The sequence below is a fragment of the Eublepharis macularius genome, chromosome 12, assembly GCF_028583425.1.
Source record: "Eublepharis macularius isolate TG4126 chromosome 12, MPM_Emac_v1.0, whole genome shotgun sequence".
Lineage (NCBI taxonomy): Eukaryota > Metazoa > Chordata > Lepidosauria > Squamata > Eublepharidae > Eublepharis > Eublepharis macularius.
The window spans coordinates 2,524,155-2,542,633 of NC_072801.1; the positions used below are offsets into that span (position 1 = coordinate 2,524,155).

Here is an 18,479-nt window from a genome sequence, read left to right on the forward strand (position 1 = left end):
TGGTTTGTCTGGGTCTCAGTAAAGCTTTTGACAAAGTTCCTCATAATATTCTGATCGGTAAACTGGATCACTGTAGACTGGAATCTAGGATGACTAGATGGTTAGGGAACTAGCTGGATAACCACACCCCCAAAATAGCTGTCAATGGCATCATGTCTGATTGGAGGGAGGTGTCCAGCGGAGTGCCACAGAGCTCGGTTCTGGGCCCAGGGCTTGTCAATATTTTTATAAATGATCTGGATGAGGGTGTGAAGGAAGTACTCATTAAAGCTGCAGATGACACCAAACTGGGAAGAGTAGCAAACGCTATTGAAGATAGAATTTTAACAAGATCTGAATACAGATCTTTAACAAGATTTGAGTACAGATTTGAATAAGATGTAATTTAACAAGGGTAAGTGCCAGGTTCTGCACCTGGGAAACAAAAAGGCAAGCATGCATACTGTACGGGGGATGCATTTCTGCACAGCAAGCAGTGTGGGTGAACAACATCATGAAGTACGTGTGGATGGGAAACTAAATACGAGCCTTCAGTATGATGCAGCAGCAAAAAAGGTGAACACAATTCTGGGGTGTATCAACAAAGGCATAACATCCAAATCACAGGGTGTCACTGTCCAACTATATACCATGTTGGTCGGGCCCCACCTGTAGCATTGTGTGCAGTACTGGAGGCCTCATTTCAAAAAGGATGTGGACCAACAGGAACGGGTGCAGAGGAGAGCGACCAGGAGGATCAGGGGGCCTGGAGACCCAAGCCCTGCGGGGAAGGACTGATGGACTTGGGCATGTTCAGTTTGGAGAAGAGGAGCCTGGGGGGCGGGGGGGGGGGGCCCGACCACGGTTGCTCTCTTTAAGTGCGTGCCTGTCATGGGGGCCATGCGACCACTGACGGCTGCTGGTGGGGTCAGAGGAGGGGCAGGGCAGGCACACTCCCAGCGGCAACTTGGTTGAGCCTTGCTGGGCTCGTAGCTCTCCCCTGGAAGTCCTTAGGGAGCATCTGGCTGTGGCATTAGTGTGAACGTATTCTCAGTCTTTATGTTTAATTATTAACGTATATTGTCCTCCTCGGATTGAAATTAACTGGGTAGATCTCGAAATGTATATCTGGAAATTAAACAGAGAGAGAGAGAGAGAGAGAGAGAGAGATCCCACAGCATATCTGATAGTGGGGGGAGATTTTAACGTGAGGATAGGGCCGGATAATAACGCTGCCTATAAAAGATGTAATACTTACCCTCCGGTGGAGCAAACACTTTCTCCCCCACTTGTGAGATTCTGGTGCCATCCAAACGTTTTTTTTGGTCTAAAGGTGGCCATAATTTAGAAGCTATTAAGTTATTTTCTATTAAAGTATTACCCCAGTTACTATACAGAGCACCTTTATCCCTTCAGACTGATGTGACTGCTCTTGAAAGAACGCAATCGAAATTCTTAAGAGCTGTCTTCCAAGTCTCAACGAGGGTTTCAAATGCCGCAATTCATCTAGAGGCTGGTCTGGTTTCAGTAGAATCAAAACTATGGATTTCTGCTTTTTACTATTGGTTAAAATTGATTTTCTCACCCATTGGCCTCACTCAGACCATGATGCAAGACAGCTTTGTTCCCCCATGGCGGAAGAAGGTAGAGGACAAATTGTTTTACCAAAGTTTTACTTTACTAAACAGTTTTTACAGTCTTTGGGTTATGTTCAGGCTAGACCATCTTAAAACAAAGAATTGTAGATGTTGAACCACAGGTGGATGTGAGTAGTATTAAGAATCCCCTGTTTGATGTAAGTACTTCTAATAAGATCATTTTAAGTTCGTACATTACATTTCTAGAGAATTTTAATTATAGGAGAATTTTTACCCTTTATCATGCCCTACCCTCAGCTCTCCTGGTGGCAAGATTTAGTAGATCCCTGAAGAAAGATTGCGTATGTGGGATGGGAATGGATGAAATGTTGGAACATGTCATTTTTTACTGTAGTTTATACCTTAATATTAGGGAAGTTTTTATCAAACCTATTATCAATGCCCATCCAGGTCGAAACAGAAGAATACTTTTCTCAATCATGCTGGCGAGTAATAATCAAAAGATAACCAGGGTGTATTGTTGAAGGCACTGAGAGATCTCTGTCTTTTGGTGCTACACCTCTGAAGATGCCAGCCACAGCTGCTGGCGAAACGTCAGGAATTACAATGCCAAGACCACGGCAATACAGCCCGGAAAACCCACAACAACCATAACCAGGATGGTTGCCAAATTCGGACGGCTGGCCTACCGAATTAGGAGAGAGAGAAAGAAGTACAGATAGGTTTAAATGTAGCTCCAATTTTGATATTTATCTTGATTTTTAGAATATCTGAATTCTAACACTGCTTATATGGGATTGTATTCTCTTTTTAACATCGTTTTATTTTAACTGTTATTTATTTGTTTTCTAACAAACTGTTTACTGGTCAATGACCGTGACACTAAAACTGATTGACAGGGATCAGGTGAGTGTCACGGCAGGTATGCAGGTGTGTGGGCGCTGGCAGCAGGCAGGTCTCAGGATTGCGCTGCCCACATTTGTCTTTTGAAGACACCACGAGCGCATGTATACAAAAGAGAGAGGGGGAGAGAGTTGTAATTGTTAAATGTATTTAAAGACTTTAAGAAGCAAGGTAGCTTTACTTAATTGAAGTTTAATTAGTGCTACAGCTCCTTCCATTTAATACATATTTTTGCCCCACCCTCTGCCAGGCAGAGGCAACAGGGCCCAAGAACAGAAAAGTGAATCAGCTCGACACTGAGTCAGCTTCCAAGCATCGCTCCCTCCTGTTCTGAGGTGGGCCCAGAGACTGTGCACTCCGAACAAAAGGAAACAAAATATACTCTTGGGGGGGCATACTGACACTTGGGGGGGGGGATTTTTGAGGTTCAACGGAAAAGATCCCCCCACAGCTGCAATCTCAAACATGCCCCACTTGCATGCTCCCGAAGAGAAGGCAGGCTACGTGGCGTCGAACTCAGCTAGCCCTGAAAGGAGTAACAGGCTGATTGTGGCAAAAGGTTTGCGGCTGAGTGCCCTTCCCTAGACGTAGCCAGAGTCAGTCTCGGCTAAACCCAGAGGGATGAGCCTCCAATGAACATGCTTAGGATTCTGCTGGAAGATGGAGGTTTTTTTTAAAGGGGATTGTTTCGCCTTCTAAACAACTGCTCCTTGTAAAAACCAATCCTTACACACCAAGGTCTGCCCTGCTGAACTGCAATGTAGAAACACGACGTTTTAAAAAGTAAGAGTAGTTATGTAGTCCTTTGAAGCCCTTTACGCACATTATATTGTGGCATTATTGATTACCAACCTGTCAGGAAGGGCAGTGGTATGAGCCCCCGATTTACTGCTGAGGCTACAAGAAAGTGAGAGCCACGGCTGTGTAGTGTTGGACAAGAGTCTGGGAAGCCCCGTTCAAATCTCCACTCTGCCATGGAAACATGCTGAGCGACCTTGGGCCAGCCCCACACACTCTCAGCCTAATCCACCTCGCAGGCTGGTTATAAGGGTGAAACAGAGGGCAGGAGAAGGATGTCAGCTGCTCTGGGTCCCCTCTAGGGAGCAAGGCAGGGGATAAATGAAATACATAAAGTGGCAAGAGCAAGATTTGAACTGGAGCCTGGCTGATCCACAGCTTCAACTTTCAGATGTGATATTCTGCCTGTTCTTTTTCAGAGGAGTGCCTGTTGATGTGAGCATATAGAATATTACATTCAACACACATTCCTCCGTCTCACCATTATAACCAGTCTGCGAGGTGGATTAGGCCGAGAGTGTGTGGGGCTATAAAGCCCTATAAAGCCCTAAGTGGCCTGGGACCATCGTACCTGCGGGACCGCCTCTCCCCATATGAGCCCCAGAGGACTCTTCGCTCGAGCGACAAACATCTTTTAAAGATCCCTGGCCCTAGGGAGGCCCGCCTAGCATCGACCAGGGCCAGGGCGTTTTCAGCCCTGGCCCCAACCTGGTGAAACGCTCTGTCTTGCGAGACCAGGGCCCGGCAGGACTTGTTATCGTTTCGCCGGGCCTGCAAGACGGAGCTGTTCCGCCAGGCATATGAGTGATGCTGGGCGGCGCCCCTCCCCCCAGTGGGGGGTGGTGAGTTTCTGTGCCCTCCTGCCCAAAGTCATCTCACATCTTTATATGATCGTCTATAGGTGAATGTATAACGTGCTGCTATGTTTGCAGTTTTGATAGCTGCATTTATATGGTGCCAATGTTTTAAATGAATGATTTGTATTATTTGTATTTTAAATGGCTATTGCTGATGTATTGTGTACTGTGTTTTAAATTGTTGTAATCCGCCCTGAGCCCACTTGGTTGGGGAGGGTGGACTATAAATCTAAGTAAATAAATAAATAAATAACACGGCAAAATTTAAGGTCGTGGGGTCAGTACTAAGGCTGCTGCAGAATACAAGGAGCTTCCTATTTGCTTTGACAGATGAAGTGGTTGGGGGCAGGGAGCAAAGGTTTTGGAGACGTTTTTTGGCCTGGGGAAAGGCTGAGGGTACAGCAGGCCCCCACAATGCGCACAAACCAGAACCACAAGCACAAAGGTTTGTTTTTTCTAAAGTGAGGTGTTTTTTTAAAGGAAATCTTCAGCACTCAAAAAAATTAACAAGTCAGCAAAATATCACTGAAGCAGCTTTAGAGGGAATCAACTGCAGCCTGCCATATCCAAAACAAGCATGTCGAGGCAGCCATTCAGAATTAGCACTGCACACACACACACGCGCGCACACATGCAGGTCTCCTCGCGTGTCCAAGCCAGAAGTCCTCCTGCCAGACCCTCAGAATCCACCCACTACTTCCTACTCTCCCTGCCCCAGTCAAGAATTGCTGTCGGTTTTAGCCAAGGACCTCGGGGTCGGTAGATGGGATAACAAGGCAACTTGCAAAGTAATTGCCTGCCTTCACTGCTTGACCTTTTAAGAGCAACTTGTCAACTGAGTGATTAACAAAACAGCAACATTTTCATGCTGGCATTTCACAGCTTTTTTAAAAAAAGGCAAACAAGTCCCAAGTCCACCGGGCTGTAGCTTCAATTTGTTTTTTTTCATTTTTGGTCCATTATGTAATACAAATCTTAAAAAAGAGATCTAGATTCCAGACTTGCCCATGAGACCTTTGGGAATTCCCCAAGCATCTCTACTTTCATTTAGATTTTTAAAAAAAGAGTTAAGACTTCATGCTTATGGAGGGGAAAAATGGTTTAAAAGGCTTAGAAAACTGCAGACCACCAGAAGGAAATGTTAGGATTCCAACGTTTCCTTACTCTGAAGCCGGTCAATGGTTCCAGAGACTCAGGTTGTAACGTTCATCTATTCTAGAGGGCAGGAGCCACTTATTAAGGCCACCCCCCCCCCTTTTGAAGTGAAGCTACTCCAGGACAAGGGAGGCTGCGTCTGGCTTGGACTTGTTCATGCTAGCTGGAACCCCTTTGGCTGATGGCCACAAGACCAGGGTCAAGCAGAAGAACATGGAGGGGAAGATGGAGGCACAAGGGAAGGCAGTTTTCCCCCCAAGTCAAAGTTGAGATTCTTTCTTGCCCCCCTCCCCCTTTCCTTTATCCTCCTTTAAGTCAAGTATACCTGCCCAGGAAATGCTCCTGTGCAGCGCTTCTTGAGAACTGGTCAGGTACATGGAAGAGAAAGAGGCCACTGTAAAGGGAAAACCAAGGGAGTTGCTAGATTAAAAAGGCAGGGGGGAAAGAGAGAGAGATCAGAGGCAGAAAATATTTTTTAAAAGCAAGAGATTGAGGCATAAGCAGGAGGAGTTGGTTTCAACAAATACAAGGGAGGAAAGATGAGGAGTGGTTGTTGGCTGCGTCAAAAGGGAAGTGTGAAATGGAACCCGACACAGGGACAAGATTTGGGGCACCACAGGAGGTCGACAGGCAAATCCTCTGGATGTCTCAACTAAACACACAGGAACTGTGCAGCAGCACAGCCTGACCCCTGGCTCGAAAGGGAAAGCCATTCCAGAGCCCCAGACATCTCGGACTAGGCCTGCGTATTAGACAGCCTAGAGAGGGAGAGAAGTAGGATCTTTCAACGTCTCCCTCATGCTGTAAGTCAGGAAAGGGCATAACTGGGGGCGCAGAATTCATCCCACCCCACTTCCACAGGCATCTGTCTGCTCCGACGGAGCCCTTCAAGCACAGTGCATGGCCGGGGGTCTTGGGCTCAACCCTGACACCCCAGGCAAATAAAGGCAGAACCTCCAGTTAGTGGCAATTTGCCATGGCCAGGAGGCAGGAAAAGCTTTGCCTGATCCATTTCCATACTAGAGGAACGGCTGCCATGAGGCACTCTGAAAGTCCAAACTTGGGAAAACAGGGTTGTACTTACCTGTACGTAACCATTGTTCATGGAATTCTTCTGGGCAGTCCCACATTGGGACTGCGCACATGCAGGCCGGCTGACCAGAGAAGTTTCTATCCCTTCCATAGAGCTCCACTAGGGAGCCGCTTCTCCCAGTCATATCTCAGCCCGTTTTCCCGCCTAAGCGCTCAGGCGACTACCCAGGAGCAGCGATCCTTCCCCTCAGTTCTCCTGAGTCGCCGCAATCTCATATTGGGCCTTGCCAGAGAGCTCACAGAAGAGCAGGAGGGAGGGATGCGTGCCTGCACAGAAGAACTCAATGAACAATGGTTACCGGTTAAGGGCAACCCGCTTTCACCTTCATTCTTCTGTGCAGTCCCACACTGGGAGATTACCAAGCTACACACACAATGAAGAGGCAGGGTGAATCTCTCTAAGTCACAATTCACTAACCGTAATATTAATACGTAATAAACTTTGAATTAAAGCTGTATGTAAATGTACAGGCAAATGGAAGATGTGTGACAACAAAGATGTAAGAACTTAAGTAAGTGCATGATGCTCTTTCTCTCTCTCTTTTAGGCAAACAGAGATTGTAACACTGCTCTGGCTACTGCCACATCATGCGTGGCATTAACATCTATAGTGTGATTTCTGACAAAGCTGTCTGACGATGACCAGGTAGTTACCTTGCAGGTGTCTGGTATCGGCACACCTCACGTAAAGGCTGAAGAGGGTGCCTGATGTCCGGTAGAGGGAGCCCTCAGGAACAAGGGACTCTGGGCGGCAGCTGGCTGAATGGCACAAGCCATCCACCTGGAAATGGTTTGGGCTGAATCTCTTTTCCCCTTTATTTTGGCCCCCAAACACACAAATGAATGTGGATCTGTACGAAAGTCTTTTGTTCTGTATGAATTAAATGACAGCGCTCTTTTGACATCTAACAAGTGAAGTGCCCTTTCTGCCCTGGATTGTGGGCTTGAACAGAAAGCAGGTGGGGTGACATCTTGAGACAGATGAAATGGTGACAGAACCTTGGGGAGGAAGCGGAGACTAGAATGGAGGACCACCTGTTCTCATGGAAGTTAAGAAATGGTGGGTTGGCTCTAAGAGCTGACAGCTCAGTCACACTTCTGGCTGGCATGATAACCTCCAAGAAACTCAGTTACAGAGATAGTAACCCCAGCACTGAAATAGACAGGGGTTCAAACAATGGCAACATAAAGCGTGAGAGTACTAGTGATAGTGACTTCTGTGGGACCAGAGTTAATCTAGAGGTAAAGATTTTACATTCCCTTGAGGAATTGGCAGGATTTGATGAGAAAACAGGGGCTTGCCTTCGACCTCTATGTGGGAGAAATGGTTGCTAGATGTAGCAGCTAAACCCTTTAATTTGGTACACAGATAATTAAAGATTAAAGGCAAAGGCCAACCCTCTGCAGTGGTGCCCTTACTCAATGCCTACTCCATGAAGCGCTTCCTTTTTGAATTGTGAGACCTCCTAGTTGAAGGTCGCCTAGCATCCAGTAGGATTTGTTGCATCTGCACGGAAAAATTCACAGTCTGGGTCAAATGCACCATGTTGTTAACTGCATGGAGCTCGGGTCGTGGAGAAAACAGTCTTCTCAGCTGAAGCATGTCCAGTACTTGGGGAAGTGGCATATACCTCTGTTTGGACCAAGCAAATAACTTTAGGAACCAGATTTGTCTGGACCCAAATGGGGTTATGAGGATACAATCTGAATGGTCTCTTTCTATTAAGTAAATGATTCTGAGCACCAAGGGAATTGATGAAAAGTTGTAGAAGAGGTGGCCTGGCCCATATTGTTGGAAAGGGGATTGCTCCTTGCCATAGAGCCTTGGCATTAGTTGCCATAGCACACAGATCCAGATCCGGATCTCCTCACTACAAGGATACCATCAAAAGTCCATTCTTGCCACTCCAGGCCAGAGTTTCTAACTGAGACGCAGGTAGAAAAAGAAATCAGGTATTTCTTGCCAGGCAAGGAATTCTTCTGTCTTTCAAAAGGCCTACCCGCATTTGCCAACAGAAGGAAGAAGCAGCACTCTTTAATTCCCAGGAACCAATCAAAATTAGGGGTGTGTGCTTTGGGGATCTGATTCGGATTAAAAACTGAAGCAAAGCTTTCTGAAGCGATTTGGATCACTCCGGAAAGCTCTGGCGCAGCCGGAAGCATTTGCAAACAGCCGGCAAAGTTCTGTAGCAATTTCAAGCCTCCCGCGCTTTTTTAGGAGAGGGGAGGGGGGAGAAGGAGTGAGTGACTCACTCCAACCTCCTTCTAACCCCTCCCATCTTGTAAAAAAAGGCAGGAAGCTTGAATAAGCTTCAGAACTTTGCTGGCTGTTTGCAATGCAATGCAAGCAGCCAGCAAAGTCTGCTGAGATTCCCGCCTAATTTACAGGTTGGGAGAGGTGAGGAGGGGTGAGTGAGCCCAAGGGGGAGGAGGGAGGGGGATCAGGGAAGGGAGGGGGGAGTTAGGAGTGTCCAATCCCACTGCTACATTCTCCTTCCAGCCAATGGATTCTCTGGAAGGAGATGCAGCAGGGGATTTAAATGAGAGGCTGGCCTTTGGGCCAGCTCCATTCAGTTCCAGTGGCCTAGTGAGACTGAGAGACTCCCACTGTTGTTGGTAGAGGCTCTCTGTCTCCCTTTTGGCTGCCCTGCTGGAGGACTTCACCTGGAGGATTCCTGCCTGCCTGCCTGCCTGCCCCTGGACTGCAGGAGTGGTGAGAGAGTCAGTGTGACTCACAGGGTTTTCTCGGTGGGGGGGGGGGGTTGGTTGTCGGGGGGGGGAAGGGGAGGAATTGTTTTTTAAAGTTGATTTAAATTAAAATTTATTTTTGGGGGTGGAGCAATTCATGCATCTTTGCGTGTGTGTGTGTGTGCGCGCGCGCGCGCGCGCGCGCGTGTGTGTGTGGGAGAGCCTTTGTTGGTGTGTAAGCAGCTTCTGGCTGGGGCATTTGTTTGAGGGGGAGGCTGGTATTGTGTCAAAGGTTTAAACTTTATAGTTGATAGTTGGGGCTTTTATTTTCCAGTTGTTAAAGGTGTAAATGGTTAGGGGCTTGACTGGGGGGGGGGCTGTTCCTGTTGTTTCAGAAGTTCACTGTTGGGAGTCTGAAGTTTCATTTCTGCTTTTGGTGAGGGGGGGGGATTTTTCCTGTTTAGAGTATTATAAAAGTTTGCTGTGTTGGGAGTTTGAGTTTTTTTCACTGTTTTTGGTGGGAGGGGACTGTTCCTTGTTTGAATTGGTTTTAAAGTTTATTGTTGGGTGTCTGAGTTCTGTTCCAGCTGTTTTGGGGGGGGGAGGGAACTGGTATTGTTTTTAAGTATGTGTCTGTGTGTGTCAGTTGTAGGTAGGGGTCAGGTGGGGACTTGCTTGTGGGTTCTGATTTTATTTGCTGTGTGTTTAAGGGGTTGGGCCTGAGTTTTTAATTTCAATTAAACTTGCTTATTGCTTCTTTGCTCTGCGTGTGTTTGTGTGTGTGTGTGTGTGTGTGTGTGTGAGTGTGTGAGAGTTAAAGGTTTAAAGGGTTAGGGGCTTGACTGGGGGGGCAGGTGCTGTTTTTAAGTGTGTGTGTATGTTTGAGAGTTCCAGTTCAGGTTCAGATGGGGGCTTGCTTGTGGGTTCTGATTTTATTTGTCCGTAACATGGCCCCCCAAAGTGCAATCTCCCTGAAACTTGGGGTGGGTAGGAGGAGAGGTAGGAGAGGGTCCCCTGAAAATTGGGTGCATTGAAAATAACGGCTGAATCTTCACAAAGCAAACCCGAATCATTCTGGATCTTTTTCCCGATTCGGGTACTCCAAATCAGGAAATCCGAATCACCCTGGCCCTGCACACCCCTAATCAAAATTCTAATCTTTAGAATGCTCAGAGGGGTGCTGATTACAATTAGCTTCAGCTAATTAGAAAATCGGGATTTAGAACAAAAAATTCAGATTTGGAAGAATGTTTACTGCAAGAAGAGAAAAAAGCAATATCCAAGGTGTATAAGATATTGTTAAAATGGTATACCGAAGATGAGACAGTTAAGGTACAAATGGTAAAGTGGGCTATAAATTGCAATAGAGACATTACTATGGATGCATGGGAACACCTATGGAAAAATACAATTAAAATATCAGCATGCACTAATGTTAGAGAGAATGTATATAAAATGATGTATAGGTGGTATTTAACCCCTAAAAAACTAGCCCATGGGAATAGCCAAATGTCAGATAAATGTTGGAAATGTGGAAAACAAGAAGGTTCATTCTATCATATATGGTGGACTTGCGACTTAGCGAAACAATTCTGGGGGAATATTATAGATGTTATGTCCGAAATAATGCAATTTAGCGTAAATAAGCACCCGGAGTTGATATTACTAAGTTTAAACTTGGAGAAGTATGCGACACAAGATAGAATCTTAATGTTTTATATGACAACAGCAGCAAGGATGTTATATGCACATTTGTGGAAGAAACAGGAGATCCCGACAATTGAAAATTGGACTCAAAAATTGCTGCACATGGTAGAAATGGATAAGCTGACGAAAAAAGTGAAAGAACAAGACTCTGAAGAATTTCTTGCTAATTGGGGAAAATTAAAAATTTACTTGGAAAAGAAATGGGATGTGAAAGGGGAATTATGGTCATTAGAAAATTTTTAGGGGGGGAGGAGGGATCTTTATGGCAATTAGATATGTGTGATAAATAAGGTGAACTGGGGATATCAGGGGAATTATTATATTTTAAATAAGTTTGACATTTAGGGTAGATGAAATGGACAATGGGTTGGGAAACTGTTGGAAGTCTAAGAAAGGGGGAGGGAGTGGGTGGGGGATGCTGTAATTGGGAAGATATTGAGTATGAAATGGATGTTTGTTTTATAGATGTATTACTCACCCAATATATTTTTTTTTTTTTAAAAAAATACAATTAGCTTCAGCTCCCAGTATCAGGCTTTTCAAAGCCAACTCCCAAGCAGGAGAGCCCATTAGCAGGCACAGAGGGAAAAAAACCTTTCAAAAAACAAGCCTAATCTAGGATCCGCCTGAACTCACAGCCTGAAGTAAAAAAACCCAGGGCTGACAGGGAGCTGTTCCTGACGCTCGGTGGACGCTTCTTTGCGGCAGATGACTTCGCTGCCAGAGGAACGCAGCCTAGAGGCACCGTGCGTCGATGTGGGCCATCTTAGTAGCACATCCAGAGCACTTCATGAAAATGCCCTCTGAGGCATTCTGAGGGGCAGCAGTAACAACAAACGAAGTCAGACGAGCCAGGACAAAACCTTCGAAAAACTCGTAAGACGTAAGGAGGAATGGAGACAGTCCGAAGTTAATTCATTTTACTTTTCAAGTAAACAGTTGAAAGAGAGAAACAACGGCGCTCATGAGCGAAGTTCTTCTCTTTGTGGCATCTAAGAGAAAACTGAGGGGAAGGGGTCACTCCCCCTGGGTAGTCATGTGACTGTTTAGGCGGGGAAACGGGCTGGGACATGACTGGGAGAAGTGCCCCCCCCCCAGTAGAGCTCTACAGAAACGATAGAAACATCTCCAGTTGGCAGGCCTGCGCATGCACAGGCCCAATGTGGGACTGCACAGAAGAACGAAGATGAAGGGGCAGACTCTTGTGCCAAGGACAAACTTAGAATCTCAGTGCTTAATTAAAAAGAGAAAACCAGCATGTCTACCTGAAGACTAGCCTGAAAAGGGGTAAATATTCAAGGACCTCCCTGATGGCAGAAGGGAATGGAGCAGGACTTGGGGAGAGGACAGACAGTCCAGTAGAGCTGTGAGCAGATGCCAGAATTTGGCAGGAGAGGGGAAAGGCTGCTGAATTAAGAATACCAGGTTTTGTTTGTGGCACTTTAATAGACAAGATGCAACCTCCTAACTCTTACACTCATAAAGATGTGCTTCAAAGTCTGTAGGCTGGCCTGGTGCAATCTTACAAGCCAGAGCAGCAGGGGGAAAAGATTTCCAGTGAGCAAGGAGCAATCAGAGCTCCAAGGCCCCTACTGGAAACAGAACCAGACATGGAAATAAAACTTGCGAGCACACCACCCCAGCGGCTTCATTGACACAATTCCGGCAAGTCACAGCTCTGGGCAGCTTTGATGTCTAAAGCACAGGCTGTACACAGCCCTGGGCTTCCAGGTATCCGTACAGCTCCTGTCCTGTGCCACAAGCAGCAGAAGTGGTGCATTAGGCACCATATATGTAAATATACATCATCTAAAAGATGTATTCAAGAATGCAATTGTTTAAGAGGTGCAAAGTATCATGAACTATCCCAAATGAAGTAAAGTACCTCTTTTAGGACAGCGTTTCCATCTCAGGTTTGTTTCTCCCCTGCTGCACTGTACAACCGTCAATTTTGTACCTGACGCAGCCACCCGCCAGGGAAGCGCCCCCCCCCCCGCCCCCCAGTTTGGCTTAGAAAGGCTGGAGGCTGCTGCCGTGGCCACAAAAGCCCCCTTGTGCTTGGCCTCACCTGTGTTGGAGCGCTGCAGGAGAGAGGGCTTGGATGTCCCCGTGGGCAAGCCGGGGGAGGGCACCGAGAGGGACTTGTAGAGGGCGGTCTCGCGGTGCTCCTTGAAGCGCTCTGCTGCCATCAGTGCATTAGAGAGTTCCTGCAAGGGCATGTTGTTGATATCGGAGGAGAAGGGGCTGAGCGGGTTCTCCAGGCTCATCAGCCAACTAGTGTTACCTGGCCAGGGAGGATGGAAAGCACAGCAGGACATCCCAGGTGAGCTTCACCGAGAAACCCCCTCCACACCACCCCTCCTCTTAGGGCCAGCCAAAGAGACACTCAACACGGGGCCTGCTTTTGAGGTCCTCAGAACGTTTTGTCAGGCTAGGTGTTTTGAAGTTTAAAAATTAAATGAGTGGATTTGTCAGACGCAAATCTTAAGACCCTCTCGGACTGTTCGCCTTTCATGTGAGGTGCTGACAGCCTCACAGTTTAAGGGCAGGAGATGTGAGATCATTGCTACTGCACTCTGGGAAGAAGGAGCAAATGATGCAGGACCGCCGGATTTGGAAAAAAACAACACAGCTCAGCCAGGTCCAAATGCCACACAAAAACTTCACCACCCAGACTGCTTTCGCAAGGCTGCTTTCCTGCACAACGCAGGAAATTCACAACTACCTCCCCTCCCCCGCCACACACCCAGTGACCCCTGCTCCATGCCCAGACGATGGCAAAATACCTCCAGGATCCCTAGCTGAACTGGCCTGGGGAAAAATTGCTACCAGACTCCAAGGTGGGCATGTAAGAAGGGGCCAGGAGAACTAAGCGCTGACGTAACCCTTCCTGCTCTCCCTCTCACGATCTGCCCAGGTTCACAGAGATGAGGGCTGCAGTGAAGTTGGGAGGGGGGCGGGTAAAAATCACGCAAGATCAGGCAGAGAAGTTGGAAGGATTTGACCCACTACATGCCAGCATTACCGTCAGGGCACTGGAGAGAGTCCTCAGCATGGAGCAACTGATAAGTGTCCCAGAACTGATGCCCTTCAATAAACAGCTCCCCAGCATCTCTGCAGCCTACCTGTAGGCCTCCGGACCAGGATTTCTGCCCAGCCCTGGGTCAGCAGAGGGACGTACGCAGCCAGATTGGCCTTCTCCTTTTGCAGAGCAGCCTGAGCTCCTGGAACAGTCTTTTCCATCCAAATGGCAGGAGAACTCTGCGGCCCTTGAGGCATCGAGCCAGCTGGGAAATGGGGAGTGGAGCCATCTAGCGCACCAACCCGCAAAGCGTGGCCACCTGTGCAACAGGAGAGGATCTGGATGAAGCAAGAGAGGCAAGCTCTCTGACCTTGTAGCGGAGCAGTTCCAAGAGAGAAGAAAAAGGGATCAAAGACTGAGAAGAAACAAAGCTCAGTTTGCATAGCCCTATTCCCACCAGAAAGAGAAGCAGTCCTGCCTGGAAACGCTCTTCACGCTGAGACAGCAGACAAGCAAGATGAGCTTAATGATGCTCTTCCTGTCCAAAAAGAAGCCCTGCATCAGGCAGAAACTTGCCCCACTGAAAACTGCCTTCCGTTGCACATCCAAATACAAGCATTTAACAGAAAGCCAAAATGGCAGCCTTGGCCACCAACAAGACTTCTCAGTGGGCCTTTAAGAGGAGGCAAGGAGCAATCGTGAGCCGATCCACTGACCAGGGCCTGCATGGACTTTCCCCACACCCTCTTCAAAGGGTGCCTGAAACGGCTTGGGGGAAGAGAGGGACATGCAAGAAAAAAAGACTGCAGGAAGCTGCCTGATGCTGAGTCAGACTCTTGGGCCACCTTGCTAATCATTGCCTGCTCTGGCTGGCAGCGGCTCTCTCAGACACAGAAAGGTCTTTCTAGACCAGTTACCTGAAATCCATTAACTGGAGATGCCAGGGAGAGAACCGTGGACTTTTAAAACGTGGAAAATATGCATTCTACCACACAGCCACAGACACTCCCCCCCCCCCAAGTGTAACTTCCACTGTTTAGGAAGCCCCTCCCCCCCTTCCATCCCTAAGACATTCTGGGCAATTCAGAAATACTGGCTGGGGGGAGGGGTGGATATCAGAGGAAGGGAGATAACGAAGGACTCCAGTCGCACAATCCTGTCCCAGCCCCCTCCCCATTTCGGGAATGGCAGGGCACTGCCCCCCAGAGGCTCCAACTTGACGCAACAGTATGACTCCACAAATTAAAATGCATTTGAGGAAGCCCAAAGAATATATTTGTATTGGCCGACTAATATGTGAGGGGGCAGAAAGCTGTTCTTATTGTGCCTGTGACTTTTGCCAGCTGTCAAGACTGAATCCCAGCACTTTCTCTCTTGCATCCCTGGCAATCAGAGACACAACAAGATTTCCAGGAAGGGCAGCACTGCAGCCACGCCCGTAAAAGGGACCCTGGGCATGACTCCGGGGCGGTTCCTTACCAGACATTGACCTGACTCTGTTGCGGGACCCTCGAACCACCTGTGGGCCAGCCTGGGACTCCAGTTTAGCAGGGGCCTCTTTGGTCTGCCTGACTTGCAAGGTGTGGTCCGGCCTGGGAATCAAAGCGCACACAGCGTAGATTCAGAATTCTTCAGGAACAACTCCGAACGGCCGGCGTCCTGGGCCCACCTGTCCTTCTCTGGTCACTGGTCTCTAACGTGTTCTCCCTTGAATACTTCGCTGTCTCAAGGCTCTGGATGTTAGTTTACAATTCTCTGTCCAATGCGTGGCACGCCACAGGCAAGGCAACAGGGAAAGTGCAAAATGCTTGGCTATACTGCATTCGCCTCGTGACTCAAAACAAAAGAGCATCAACTGTTGATGGCCCAAACCACCATCAGAGGCTTCTTAAAAACTGTGACATTGGCTATGAGGAGGGTGACATGGTGACGTTGGGAAGAGAAGATGAAGCGTAGACAGCAGCGGCTGCAGGGTGGGGGTGAAGGGGGAGCGGCATGGCGGAAACTTGGTAGTGATATGGAGAAGAGGAGGAGGGAGAGGTGGCAGGAAATGGGAGGAGAGAGGCCAAAGCAGAATCAGTGGGGCAAATGCAGTGGCAGGAAGGGGGCAGAGGAGGACGAGGGGAGGGGCAGCAGTCGACATGAGCACTGACAGGGATCTGAGGAGGAGGACGGGAAGGTGGTGGTGGATGGAGGAGGGGGGAGTGGAGTGGCAGCAGCAGAAAGGAGGCATCAGTGGGGAGAGTGGAGGGGGGTGGCGAAGGCATGGGGCAGCAGCAGCAATGGGGAGAGGAAGGGATGGAGAAGGGACGTGTGGTGACATAAAGGCTCACTCTTTTCCTGCTTATTAACAGTTAAGCGCCTAGGCTCCACGGTCCCAAAAGACACAGGTTTGCAAGCACACGGGCAATCCCAGATGAAATTTCAGAAACCTGTGGGAGCGACAAGGATTCCCAGAAGCCAGAGGAAGAGGCGTCAGAGTCCCAAGTCTTCTCTGGATCACAGGGTTAGGGTTCAGTAAATATTTGCCCTCAGACTTAGCCCCGTTCTCAGGGCTCTGCCAGGGTGTCCCGCCAACTCGCATCACTTCAACGTAAAACTGTATCACAACATCCAAAGGATATGGCCGGGGCTTACTGTGACTCGGTGCTGCTCCGTAGCTCCCTGGAATCCAGGCCCAGGAGCGACCTGGTCCCCGTCCCAACACTGGTGGTGATGGTCACAAGCTTGTTACCAACCAGCCAGGTCTTGGTCCTCCCCCCCGCCAGGAGGAACTCCCCCACTGGAGACCTAGAGAGACGAAGGGAAGGGTCAGAGCACAGGTCTATGCAGTGCAGCCATCTCACGCCACGCAGCCAGCCAGGAAGTCCACAAAACAAGCAGAAAGGCACCTCCCATTCCATCTGTCCCTAACATCGGAGATCTACTGCCTCGGAACATGGAAGTTCCACTTAACTATCACAGCTCATGAATGTCAAGCCCTTATCTTCCACTCTGCTCTTTTCACAGCCCCTAAGCTAGCAGTCAGTGCCTCTTGTGGAAGGGGATTCCAGAACTGGCTTGTACACCGCACGACGTATTTCCTGTTTTTCAGTTCTTCTGACAGTCAACACAACGAGTGACCCTGCAGTTCAAGACAGACGCTGCAAGAACCTCTTTCCACCCACATCATCGCTGCATAGATGTCGTTCATGTCTCCCGCTTTCTTGAACTGCCCTAACTGCTTCGGCTTGGCTGGCGTGGCTGGATCTCTGCTCAACCCAACCCACGCAGTTTTTACACAAGAGGCTGGATCATCCATTCTGCTGACAGCTGTGCCTTCCTCTGACACAAGGAGACTGAGTGACGCCGGAGGCGGCCTTGGCCTTGTTCGCAGTACAGAGCCAGCCCAAAGGGAGGGAAGAGGCCACGCTTTACCAATCCGTTCGAGAACCCAGGCCCAGAAACCTAAGCAATGTTTGGATAATTTGGCTCTGGGAAGAGATTTTGCCCAAGACCAGGAAAAGACAGGAGAAACGTTAGGCAGCTAACCTTTTGGGCACAGCCGTGAAGTTGGAGAAGACGTATCGGGCCATCATATCGAGGCAGGTCTCCGTGAGCTCCAGGTGGAGGTTCTTCAGGCTGTCATCTGCTTGGGCCATCGAGTTCTCATCCGCAGAGCCCAAGCTAGAGCTCGTGATAGAGGTCTGTATCCGGCTGGAAAGATGGTTAGGAATGGTGTCTGGCCACGGCAACAGAAGGCCAGGAGTCAACAGAGCACCTAGTAACGCCTAAGGCATGCAGCAGATAGGGTGGGTGGGTGGGGGATTTGGCTGTTTTCTAGGCTATCCAGTTCCGGCATCCCGGTTTGAATGACTCCACTCGCCAAAAAGCTGTCCCATGGAACTCTCCTGAAAGAGGGACAGGAGCAGAACTCGCTGGCCATCTTGTCTGCCTAGAGTGGTAGTTCTCGAACTGCGGGCTGGGACCCAAAAGCAGGTTGTGACTCACTCACACGGGGTGGGTGGGTGGGTCACAAGGACAGGGTGAGCCAGGAGAGGAGGCTCAACAATCCTTTTCTAGAACACCCCAAAAAGTAGTGGAACACAGACTATTGCTCAGCAATACTGGCTATATTTACAAATACTCAAAACAAGGGATGAAATGGAAACTTGGTTCAGTGTTAACTGATGCAAGATTCTTTCATTTTGAGCTAGGGGGGAGCAGCAAGAAGGTACTTTTGTGGGCAGGTCCCACTTCAGCAAGTTTGGAAACCACTGGCCTAGAGTTCTACAGCCAGGCGCCCCCCGTTCCAACATAGCAGGAAGGTGTGGGTCTGCAGCTACAGGACCTCTTGCAGGCACGGAAGCCAGCACGCTGAGCCTCCACCCTCAAAGCAGCCCATCAAGAACCACGGCTGACAACTGGCTAACATCTAGCCTTATCAGAGCAGACCCTTTCCACTATACGATGTCTATCATAAAGTATGATAGAGAACCACCAGAAAAGGAATCTGTGGTCTGCAAAATGTAGGGTGCCTCCAAGACAAGTGGCCCCAGTGATAGTAAGCAATCCTGCCTTTCGACAAAGACTTCTTTTCATAAAAGGTGGCACCTCTGCCCTGCCATAAATCCAGAGACTTGGGCTAGCTGGTCTCTTGCTCTATCTGAAAGAAGAGGAGTTTCTTTGTCCTTCAGCCGG

The 18,479-nt window shown here is 48.6% G+C and overlaps 1 protein-coding gene across 3 annotated transcripts in view; it reads right to left on the bottom strand.

Moving 5' to 3' along the window:
• TSC2 (TSC complex subunit 2) overlaps positions 1–18,479 on the bottom strand; it is a 51,694-nt gene that overhangs the window by 11,658 nt on the left and 21,557 nt on the right. For 2 of the 3 annotated variants that reach the window (XM_054994649.1, XM_054994648.1), the window contains 5 exons: positions 17,331–17,495; positions 16,437–16,589; positions 15,279–15,391; positions 13,903–14,118; positions 12,846–13,061 (listed from right to left, as the gene is read on the bottom strand). In XM_054994649.1, the coding sequence (XP_054850624.1) occupies positions 12,846–13,061; positions 13,903–14,118; positions 15,279–15,391; positions 16,437–16,589; positions 17,331–17,495 (863 nt within the window). Of the gene's footprint in view, positions 1–5,615; positions 5,685–12,845; positions 13,062–13,902; positions 14,119–15,278; positions 15,392–16,436; positions 16,590–17,330; positions 17,496–18,479 lie in introns of all 3 variants that reach the window. The other variant, XM_054994647.1, reaches the window with a different exon arrangement.